The sequence below is a fragment of the Chanos chanos genome, chromosome 8 (genome assembly GCF_902362185.1).
Source record: "Chanos chanos chromosome 8, fChaCha1.1, whole genome shotgun sequence".
NCBI lineage: Eukaryota > Metazoa > Chordata > Actinopteri > Gonorynchiformes > Chanidae > Chanos > Chanos chanos.
This window is the reverse complement of record NC_044502.1, coordinates 25,199,637-25,212,043: the sequence shown is the minus strand read 5'-3', so window position 1 is coordinate 25,212,043 and position 12,407 is coordinate 25,199,637. Positions and strand designations below refer to the sequence as shown.

General features: G+C 39.6%; 1 protein-coding gene across 1 annotated transcript; it reads left to right on the top strand.

The window, feature by feature from the left end:
- The first annotated feature begins 564 nt into the window (after positions 1-564).
- Positions 565-11,945, top strand: lsr (lipolysis stimulated lipoprotein receptor). Its single transcript, XM_030782596.1, has 10 exons — positions 565-739; positions 2,915-3,241; positions 4,006-4,125; positions 6,741-6,887; positions 7,398-7,595; positions 8,088-8,144; positions 8,674-8,796; positions 9,104-9,398; positions 9,642-10,098; positions 11,253-11,945. The coding sequence occupies exons 1-10, from the start codon at positions 700-702 to the stop codon at positions 11,286-11,288; spliced, it is 1,800 nt and encodes a 599-aa protein (XP_030638456.1). The 5' UTR covers positions 565-699; the 3' UTR covers positions 11,289-11,945.
- The last annotated feature ends 462 nt before the right edge of the window (positions 11,946-12,407 follow it).

The window sequence follows — 12,407 nt, the reverse complement described above, 5'->3', positions numbered from 1 at the left end:
CAGTCGCATTATTCTGCGCATGTGCTCAGCAAGTCGAAAAGGCCGTAAAGAAACATTTGTCTCTAAACCCGGAGGTTACTGTAGCGCCAAATTAACGCCATAATTGTTCGGTCATGCATGACTGCTCCGGTTCCGAACACCATTAAAAATATCGTAAATTCAAGTTTTAGAAACCAGTTAACTCTCTCAGATTTGTATACACCCACGGCCTCGTAAGGTGGTTTCGGTGTAATAATTGACTAACCACTGTGGGGTAGGGATAAGACCATTTACGCTTCTTTTCGGGGTTACGCAGGTTTATCTATTTCGATTACTACACATTAAAACTACTACAAAACCAATAAAACAGTAACGTGACAATATACAAGCAAAAACTGTTATTGGCTGAATTAGTTTTAAGGGTTTAAAATCTCTTTATCCAAGATAATTAGAACAGTTTTTGTTGATCATGCCCAGTTTCTCCCCTCGCGACACAGTTTAAGTATCAGTTCAGCCGTCCAACCACACCTGGAGAGTTTCATGTTTCAGTCTAGTATGCATACTTTCATTCCAGGATGAAATGGAGGACTCACCTGTTTAGGAAAACAAATAAGAATCACGAATCTATCATCATTTAAATACTGATGCAAAGTTTCAGTCTTAACATTGGTTGAACCTTTAGAAATAAAGTATTTTTCGTCGCCTTCAAGAAGCTGTAAAATGATTGGAAGCATTTTCCTTGCCGTCCTTACCGTAACAGGTAGGGTCCCCTCCCCATATGGCTTTAATCTTAAACATGGACGTCAATCGACTCACTGTAATTTTACAATATGAAATGTGAATACGGACATAGACGTGAATTATTGCTATTTGAAATAAGCATGCCAGAGAGTTGTGTCGCAGCCACAGCTTTTTATGTAGGATTTATGGAGGAAACACCTGTTTGTCCTTTTTATAGACTTGAAGTATGATATTCTCTAGTACTCTGTGAAATGGTTCATTCTTTTTAATTCTAATTTTCACATCGATTCTTAATCAGAATGACTTATTGTACCTTGACCACATGTAGATTTCTACGGTGTTTTTGAACTGCGTTGCTCTGTTGACAAAGCGAGAGCGAATTGTAAAGGCCTTGTTATTTGCAGAGTGTGGGAGTCCGGTCGCGGCGTGTCACGACAGGTCAGCGACAGTAGCGATTGGTGCTTCTGTTTTAGGCATGAGGAAGAATTAGAATCGTTGTTATCGTTTATACATATAGCTTCGAAATAGATTTGTTGAGAAGGATCGAGTTGTTTTTTACTCAAAGGTCAGTGGCCTAGGTTAGATAGACGATTCCTCCATTCTAAAATTTCACAGCCCTGTTTCAATTAGAACAAATTGCCACAATTCAGTTGTATTGCTCTTTATCCGTATTAGCACTGACCCAGATAGTAGAATGAATTGTGGAGAGTGGTCCATAAGATTTGTGTTCGAAGCGTCCAAACAGTATTTCAGAGTCAAACAAATAAGTAAATACAAACACTACAAATATGGCTCTTCTTAAAGATTTGTACCTTTAACATTTTTATGAGGCTATATTCGACTTGTTCACACTTACTGGTAAAAGTGGATGCCAACTTGTTATTCGAAAAATAGATCGATTAGAGATATAAAGACCATATTCACCAAGGGCAGAGAATATCGGGGTTTTTCTGTGCCAGAACTGAATTGTTGAGATAAATAAAAATGATAAGTTTGAATGAAGCTTCATACGATCCTGTATTTAAATAATTTCGGGGCCTGCATTTGTAACTACACAGTAAACACTGTGTTACGAAGAGCACCCTAAAGACGCCCCCACCCCACTGCCGCTAATAGGGGCTATCTCACAGACATCGTCTTATCTTACATAAACACATCTCGTTAAATAGCTTTTTGACGTATTGAATGAACGCAGACATTATGATAAATTACTGTTCGAGAATTGGCTAATATCAATTTCCGCAACCATTTCACAACTATGAAAAGTAGAAAAAACGGTCGATATCAAACACTCACATTAATATTTCTGTAAATTAATTAATGTAAAACAGTAAAATTCCCAGGGGTAAATGAACCACTTCAATTATGTTCCGCAGTGGAACTTCAGTATAGTTTTAATCATTGCATTTTATAGCTCCCTTCAGTCAAGTTATTATCATATTCAAAAAAGAGCACACTGGAAATTATGTTGTTGACAGCAATCTCATTTACCAGCCCCTAGTCAAGTGTGTAATAATAAACGATCTAGTCAGTATTCCCAGGTTTATGTCTTATCTTTCATCTCAAAACTCTTTACCTCTGCAGAGATTAGAGTTAGCACTGTTTTTTTTTTTTTCTTTTCTTTTTTTAAGTAAATCAACAGAGACTGCCCAGCCTCCTCTGCAGTGGGTTAGGGTTATCAGCTCTTACGCTCTGGGCTCTGGATTTGAAGGCTGTCAACAGCGTCAGTATAACAATGGCTCATAAGTCTAGTCAGGGAGTGCCTGGAAGTCTCTGATAAGATCTTTGAAAGAGTCTGATATCAGTTTGAATGGGTTTTTGTTTGTGTTTGTGTGTTGTATGAGAATAGGTCAGCTTTGAAAATGTGTATTGTCTGTGGAGTAACAATGTAATTAAAAGTTCTTATTTAATTCCAAATCAAAGATCCATGGATCATTTAGTGGAAGTCTTTGAAAGTTTTGCCAAAAGACCTCACCTACTGTGTTTATTCATCAGACTTCTTCATTTGAGTGTCTTTACCCTATTTTACCCCATGTTAATCACGAGAGAAATCTAATCACATCCCCAGTATTATCTTAAATTGACACATACTTAGTAATGTGTCCTTTTTGGATATTATGCACATCCAATGCCAGTTGTCTTGATTTGTAGCTGCTTGATTTTTTTTTTTTAATCATTCATTCCTTTTGCCCAGGTACCACGATGGCTGTCAATGTAAACTGCCCTGTGAAAAAATACGTGGTCATTCTGTTCCAGCCAGTCACACTCCAGTGTAACTATGACACCCGTGCCACAGTGCCCCCTCTAGTCACTTGGAAGTACAAGTCCTTCTGCAGAGACCCGATTCAGGCAGCCTTAAATCCAAGCAGTGCTGAAAATGCTCTGGCTCAGAGCAACCCTAATTACAACCCCAACATCGAGTGCTCGGACCAGTCCAGGACTGTGCGCATCGTGGCCTCCAAGCAGACGTCAGTCACCCTGGGCACCGAGTACCAGGGTCGCAGAATCAGTATCATCAACAGTAAGTTCGGAGAACATGTCAAAGAGAGATTTTGTGGTGGTTTATGACAGTCACCATGTTAATGATTACTCACTTCAAAACTTTTTTTCTCGTGTTTTGGTTTAGAGTGGCTGATTGTAGGCAAATGTGTGCAATTTCAAATAAAATGGTTATGGGTTATGACCTCGTGATTAAACTCAACAACTTCGACAGCTGAGAGAAAGTGAACATCAGTCTTTTTGTTTGTTTGTTTGTTTTAATCCAGGATGTGTAAGGAAATTCTGCCCATGTGGGAAATAGTGCCTTTACATCGTGATACAGAGTTTCAGCACTAGACTGTCCTAATAAATGGCTTTATATAATGTTCATTTCAACACTCACATGCCACCCCCTGTTAGACACTAAGTGGAACTGTGGATAAATCCAACAGATTTTTCTCCTGTTTATGGGCCACATTTAAAACTCACAGGAGCACATCACATTTCAAATACCATACACAAGCAAAGCTCTCAGTTGATGATGCTAAAGAGACCGGGTGTGTAGGACTCCGGAGGCCAGTTGACAATTAAAAAAAACACCTGAGGCAGATTATCTTTGTTCTTCCTTTAATGAATTACAGGATTGACACAATCTGATATGTAGTGGTGCTTAAATAGACATCCTTAATCAGGACTAAATTTGACCAAGTTCTGAACTGCAGGTATGGCGAACATTTGCGCAATCCTAATTAGGTTAAGCGGCTTTGAAAGTGAGTGAGTGTCTGGTGTTTTTTTTTTTTCCCCCAGATGCAGACCTGAACATTGCACAGACGGCGTGGGGAGACAGCGGTGTGTATATCTGTAGTGTGGCTTCAGCCCAAGACCTGTCAGGAAACGGCGAAGACTACACAGAACTCATAGTACTTGGTGTGTATCTGTAGATTCACATCCCTCGCGAACTCTGTGTCTCATTCCCGTACTACACATGCTTTTACACATGTTTTCTGTAACAAAATGTTGTTTGTTACAGAGGACTAGACTTGTTGCTTTCACTCCCCTATTTCATGTTAGTTTTTTTGTTTTTAATGCACGTTTAATAATCCAAATAATCACATTTTGGGTCTGGAGTGGGATTCCTTTGTGACAGACTCGAGCAGGGAGAATTTATGTAGCAATTTTTTTTTTGAAGGATGAGGAGCATAAAATGCCAAATGAGGAGTAGGGAGTAGGCAGTAGGGTCTTTTTCAATAATTCTGGGTTTGTCTTTCTTTCACAGAGAGAAAGTCAAATACTACTGACCTGCTGCCTGGCATTGACTTACTGATCATGGAAGGTACACAGTAGGGTTGTGGAACTGTGCCTCTTTTTTAGAGACACAAGGGAAGGCATTGTTTAATACCTCATATAGTGTTCATTACTTTGTATACTGTGGTAAAAAGAGGTGTTCAGTTAATATCGTTGATTTTTACAAAGCTTTGCTTCACAACCGTATGATATTTGAAAGATATTGAGTTTGAAAGTCCTGAGATATTTACACTAATTCTTAGCACCCTTGAACCTCGTTTTACTACAGCAGTGATGAACATGCACCTTGAGATGTAAACTACATGGTACTGTGAGGTTTTGTTGGTTTCCCAGATTACTGATTTACGTTTTGTTTGTTAGGTAAATGCCTTAAATGGAGAGTTCAGCATTGTAATAATGTTTAATTTGAAAGAGCACATTGAAAATATGGGAACATCTCTAATTTTTCTTGGTACATTTCATGTTAAAAGCTGATTAGGACTGGAGGATGGCCATGTGTCAGATGGGGATTAATGTACAGTGGAGCTGGGCGACAGAACAGTCAGGACAGGAGAGGTCTATGCTGCAGCAGGGTGGCTGTTTATTCTAGATAAGCAGAGCAGGCATTTGCATGAAGCTGAAAATTATTTTCAAACAAGCATAGGCTTATGCACAAAATGACTGAGCTTATGCTCTCTTTAAAAATAATCAAGTGTTGTTGAGTTTTGAAAACTTACAAATCAAAAGAAACAAAACTGCGACATTGTTTTAGTCCTTTACTAGTCCTTTAAACATCGGTTTCCTCATGGTAGAGCATAAGGAAATGGGAAGCTGCAGGAATGAGAGGTGCAAGTTAATTACAATCATTAATTAATTATAATGACATTTACTTTAAAGGAAATCATAGCTAAACTGAAGACAAAGTGAGCTGTGAAGTATATATGTTATTTAAATCCTAGAGATGTGTACAGCTTTTGTGTTTTAGTATTCTCTGATATTTTCTTAGGTCACAATAATTAAACAGTATTTAAAATAGCATTAACAGCTGTTGACATCGCATCGATTGAGGGGTTTTCCACTCTGTGTCTTTAATTGTGAGGTTATCCTGAAACACTGTGAGAGACTTCCTGAGTTTCAGTGTAAGAAACTTGGGAACTGAATATTCTTAAACTGAAGAAACTCAATATTCCAGCAATATTCAGTGTTATGAATATTGACTCTTGTTGGATCAAAAGATAATTTATTGATGGGAGTCAATCAGGTGTATCGGTTTACACTGTAAATGTTATAGTTTAAACTATCTAATTTCTGCCTTTAGTGAGGATAATGTTAATCAGTAATCAATAATCAGTTTTGTAATAAATATAACCCATTGGTTAATTGTTTACACTGTGCCTATAGTGGGCTCAGACCTTTAGGCTCAGCCTGTGTCACTGACCTTGATGCAATGGTACTCAGTCTTCTCTACAAATGATTTTGGGATGTCAGTGGTACTGAATGCAGTCACCTGGTTTCTTGTTTCTGAGTAGTCTAATGAAAAACGCCTTCCCTATGGTTCTGACAGGTGGATGCCCAAGGTCATGTGACTTATACCGCTGTTAACACAAATGTTTCTTATCTGACAATTATTTTCTAGTTGATCCCAGCCAATGGCTTTAAAAGGATCTAAAGCCTCACTAGAATCTTTATAAACATACTGATTTTTCTTCCATTTAGTTTAGTTTTGTTTTTGGCCATACCCTGTTGAAGACCTGTTGTGGCTGAAACCTGTCAGAATTTGATTTGCTGATATGGATCTGGCTCTTCTCTGTTCCCTGTTTTTCACTTCTCTTCTCTTTTCATGGTGTGGTTAAAGTGCTGTAAAAAATCTGTTTGTTTTTGTGCTAGTAGTTAATGAGGAGGAGCAGTGTATGAGCTGATGCCATCAAACAGAGATGACTTTAAAAAGGGGTCATGATCTTCACACAGCTGTCACTGAATAGTGGTGTCGTAAAACAAGCACAGACTGAAAGAGAAAGAGTCAAAATTACAGACTCCTCGTTAGAAACTGACAACATAAAATATTTCAGAAAGAATCCAAGGCTGTCAGCTCTGCTAGCCCTGTTTCAGCACTTGACCAAACCAATGAAAGTCCCACAATTACCTGATTGAGAACATGAAATGATGTATCTCTCTTTCTCTGTCTCTCTCTCTCTCTCTCTCCCGCCCTCTCTCTGTCTCTCTCTCTCTCTCTTTCTCTCCCCCTCTCTCTCACACAGATTGGCTGTTGGTTGTTTTGGTGGTACTTGGATTCCTTTTATTACTGCTATTTATTGGAATCTGTTGGTGTCAGTGTTGTCCTCACACTTGCTGCTGCTACGTCAGTTGCCCCTGCTGCCCTGAGCGCTGCTGTTGTCCCCGAGCATGTAAGAGCCCTCCTCATATTTCATAACACACACACACACACCTTTTCGAAGTCAAAGAAAAAAAAACACACACATCCCAACCAAATACCAACACTGTGTTTCTCTGTAATCTCACTGAAGTATTTATTTAAACATCTTCACTATTTAAAATATTATAATTATAATATTTAAGTTGTACATATCAACTTGTATGAATCAGATTAGAGAGAGATCATTTATGGACATAAATGAGGGAAGGTGACAAATTTTCTCCAGTGTGGCTGATAGAAATTCATAGAAGAAGTTGTTAGCAGCTGTTAAGTAATAGCAGTAACTGGTGGCCTGGTACTAAGCATTCTTATCGTAATGTGTGTGTGTGTGATTTATGATTGTATTGATTTTCTGTTTATAGATCATTGATAAATATGTAGACATGATAGACAATGTACAGTGGAAAGTGTGATGTATAATGCAAATATATGTTTAATGCAATGGTGCATATGAATTGACTGACTAATGATTTGGGTTTAGTGTATGAGGCTGGGAAAGCTGTGAAATCTGGCGTGCCCAGTCAGTATGCCCCAACGCTCTACGCCCAAAGCATGTACTCCCAGCCTGCCTATGGAATGGGTGGGGCCAACCCATCTATACCCATGTTACCCATGCCCCAAAATACCCACATGCCCATGTCCAATGACTATGGAAGAGACTACGATGGTGCCAGCTCAGGTGGGTTGTCTGTTCTTAGAGCCATTACTGTCCGGACACACTGAACAGAGAACAGAGTGAGACAAGGTCATTTTCAATGGAATGAATATGCTAATCATGGAACAGTTCAGATGACTCAGATCCAGGTCTCTGAGTTGCTGTTGTTAAGTCATCCTTCAGCTATTCTCTGTTTGTTACAGTCAGGTTGTTAATACATTGGAAGGGTCTTTGCCTAAGGGAACTTTATGGCAAAAGATTCTCTTTTAGAGACAATTCTCTCTGACTGTTGAATAAAATAGTCTGTTCAGGGCATGAAGAAAATTTTGCATTAATTTATGTTGTTTTATTCTTAAGTGTCTACTATGTTGAACAGTATCGCAAATTAATGAGTCACATTTTATAGCTGTGTTGTCCTGTGCTGCAGGCCTTCAGCTGACAGTGTTTCTGAGTGTGATTTTGTAGATTTTATTGTATAAATAGATGTTGTTAAATCTCTCTGTGTTTGTGTGACAGTGGGCCAGGGTTCACAGGTGCCTTTGCTACAGGACCATGACAGAGGACCAAACCAAAGTGAGTTGGAAAAGAAATCTTCTCTCAGATACACCTCAGGATTGACAGTCTGTGCACATTAATGGTGTTAGCAGGCTGGAGATTTACAACAGCATACATAAGAAGTGATCGCTGGTTTTACTGGGGGGCTAGGCAAGACACCACAGGTGCATGTGCCCCATATGACACCCGTTGGTTTTTTTTACTGTTTTCATCTTCTTTTTCCATACAAAAATTCACGGGGGAATTTAGAACTGATCAATCACCTTTTCTGTGAAAACTATTTATTTATTTATTTGAAATTGAATTGAAGTTCTCTTATTGTACTCTTCAGTACCTGGGTTAGATGGATCTTAGCTGTCACATTACAGATAACGTTGAAAGTTGATATTAAAAAGTTTTATCTTTCATATAAAAAATACACTATTATCATAGACTAAAGAATACATTCGCCCCTTCCATTACAACAGCGTGTCGTTAGAAGACCACACAGTCACTCATACATCCAGTCCATGCTCATGCATGTTGTGAAAATGTGTTTGTTTCTAAGCTCGCAGTGGCTACCGCATCCAGGCTGATCACGATGGAAACCCAACTCGTGTGTTATATTATATGGAGAGAGAGCTTGCCAACATGGACCCCGGTCGCCCAGGTGACGCCTCTGTCCGCCGCAGTGAGTTCTCTCTGGATGGCTCTTGCTTTTTCATGGTGTTAGATTGACTTTGTCAGAAGGATTTATAAATGGATTATAAATGGATTTATATGCTGTAGTTTGCTTATGAATGATCTGATGGTAAGTTTACTATCAGTTCTGTAATATTTTAATGACGTAATAATCATCTGAAATGATGCATCTTGTGCTTAATTTTTCCTCCTCTCTTTCTGTGTATGTTTCAAAGCTCATAATTCAAAGTTCAGAATCTCTCTCTGAGCCACTTTTAATGCCCTGCGTGTTTCTTCTGTCCCCCTACGTCACTCAGTGGATGGTATGAGTGAGGTCAGCTCCCTGCATGATGACCTGGAGTCCAGAGGCCGCGGTCGCTCCAGGCCACCCCAGCTGACAACGGTTTATGACGATGTGGAAGAGAACATGAGCACCATCAGTAGTGTCTCTCAGCAAGGCCGGCGGGACAGGTATCAGCCGGGCGGCGCAACCAGGGGTTACCTAAACTCCCGCAACCGCGCACGCTCCATGGACAACCTAGACATCGTCCGTGATCACTATGATGACCCGTTTTACAGACGAGATGGAGGGGCAAGGGGGGGCAGGAGAGGGTAACTCCATTTCCTCTTCATAGAATCTGAAATAAAAGCATTATAGCTTTTAGACTATGCATTTCGCAAGTAACACTAAGACTGCATTTGATCTACTGCGCAAAACTCTACGGTCAGAGCAAATTATATGATTAATGTGCAACTTAAATAGTTCTTGGACCTCGTCACTCTTGCATTATAAATCTAATATAGTTACCCAGTGTTAGACAGTAAAATAATTGTCTTTATTTCCAAACCATGCAGTTCAGATGATGAATGGAGCAGCAGTGCTCGCGGCGGCTATGACTCTGACGCCCGTCGCCCGCGTGACTCCCCCCCTGACAGCCGTCATCACGGCCAGTACCGCAGGCCTGGTTTCCAGGGGCGACGTAGCCGTAGCCGGGATGACCTGATGGACCTTGATCATGGCCGGAACCGCGGTGGGCGGGACATGTACGATGACAGCTTCCTGCGAGAGGCTATGGAGCGAAAGAAGCTTAATGAGCAGCAGAGGTCACGCAGCCGAGAGCGCTTGGACAGCGAGAGCGAACGCTCGGACCGCAGCAGGGGAGGGGGCGCTCGGGGACCCCCCCCGCTGCCTCTTCTCCCACCTACAGGATATCCCGACCACAGGCGGGACTCTCCCCTCCCGCCCCCTCCCCCACCCTACACCGAAGATAACGACAGCGTAGCCTCATCTAAGAAGAGCAATTTACGCAAGGTAAGATGCTATGACTCAGTGCAAGGTAAGATACTATGACTCAACACAAGGTAAAATGCTATGACTCAACAGACTGGGAAGTGGAATGTTTAAATAATTCAGTTGCTTTGGAACAACTTAATTTGGGGAAGGGCCGCCTTTTTCATGCAGTGTGCCAGTTTATCCAAGCATTTCTACAAATGTGCATGGTTTTAGCTCAGGTACGTTTTTGTTAAATAAATTAGTTGAAAATGCTCATTGGACAGAAGGCAATAGATCACATTACTAATACTGCTGAGTATACCCGAGTGAGAGTTTTAAAGAGTGCAGAATATTAAAGAGAGTCAGAACTGCACTGACAGAAACACACACACACACACACACCTTGTTAAAAAAAAAGCACCAGTGTGAGCATTTCAGGATTGTATATTTTTCAGTTAAACTAAATATTTTACTAGTTTAGCTCTATTACTATCCCTTCTTGTCACTGCTTAGCCATGTCATTTCTGGTTCATATTTGGAAACTTTAAGCTCAATAATGAAGACCATTTACTCTTTCATGTGTATACTCCATTCAGAATAAAATGACACATCTGCTGAACATGCACAGTGCATTTAAAAGTCAGTGAACAGTATCAGTGTGATTTTTCTTGGTAAATCTGTAACTTGCGTACTGTCTAGCTGTAGCTCGTTAGTGTTGTGGGCAGACAGGCATTCAGTAAGTGCTCTGTTAGATTGGGAACATACATACTTTGTGCTGTGTTCTGTGTGGAGTGTGTTCTTTGGAAGAGGCGTGACTGAGAGTGAGTTGCTAGATTTGTTAGCTGTTTGTGGGGGAAAAGAAAAAAAAAACTTAGTCGCTAAATAGAAATGATCGTAGTGATAGCCGTCGCAGTTTCATTGGTTCATTTTCTGTTTCATTTTGTCGAGGGAGAAAATACCTTTGAGAGCGACTCGTGTGTTTAAGATTGCTGATGTTTGGAGTATTTTTTATGTTCAAAAGGTAGAAAATAATGGATGGTTGTTAGTTATCTTTTGAGGTGCAAAGTTAAAAAAAAAAAAAAGCAGCTAATTTCAGCCTTTGGATTAATAGCCTTCTGTTTTGTCTGCATGTGTGGACTGCCTAGTACCTTAAGTGCAATACATAACTTGTTTTTGTTTTTCTTGTCTTTCAGAACGCGGCTGTGAGCCGTGAGAGTCTGGTGGTGTAATGCTTCATCAGAGAGAAGTTGTTCTACGGGATCCATCGTCATTGTTAAATTTGTCACATTGTTCTCTGTTGTGTAATACCTCGTTGGTAAGGAGAACTATTAATGTTAATGCCTGTGTTAATGCCTTTGTGAAGACTGTGCTTTCAGATCAGTGCCTTTATTATCTGTGCTAACGGTTTGAAAAGTTCTGTGAGAAAGGAAGTCTTTAATAGGTTGTTGTGGCGAAAGAGAGAAAAACTACAAAAATGTACAGCAGTGTTGTCACCGTAAGTTTGTTTTTACTTTAAAATAAATCACTGTAACATATATTTTTTTTCTTTTACATGGCTTTTTCGAAGAGAGATCACTGTTCAGTAGATTTTATGACCAAAGACTATAAAATTGTCAAAGCTGAATTGAACCTATTCCATGTGTTTGTTTGTTTGCATGTTTGTTTGTTTGTTTTGAATGATTTCCCATGAGAAATGAGTTGACTATATGTGTACATATATGTCTGAATTTTAAATTTTGCGTGATTCTTTTATATTAACATATGAAATACTGTATAAATGGCATGTGCAGTCTTTTTATTGAGTGTTTTTTGTTTTGCTGAAAGGTGTTTGGTTCCATGAACAGTATAGTGGTGGACATAATTTGCTTAAAATTGTGTAAAAACATGAAATAAAGACCTTTTTAATAATGTCCAATTGATGCCCTGCATTTTAAATTCATTGTGCATCAAAACTCTCATCTGACTGAACGTGGATGAATTAAGGCTGTGATTGTCTTCAGTGGCCACTAGATGACAGTTAAAGTGAAGTTTTTAGCTGAGCTTTTTAAAAATCAGGTCACACCAAATCTTTCACATCCTTCTGGAACAACTCTTCTGTGGTTTCTGTAAAGACAATATACAACTGACAAGAAAGGCACATGTCAGAAAAAAAGAAGGGTAACAAAGATAACCAGACCACTCTATGTAGATGTTACAGAATTCTCCATCATGGCAAGCATGCACAGGTGAAAGGATTTATAAAACCAGCTGATGTACTTGCGGCAGTGCAGATGTACACAATCAAATGGTTTATGTCAGTGAGTCTAATGAGTCTAGGCCTGCCTCATACGCTTCCCCTAAGCAATAGA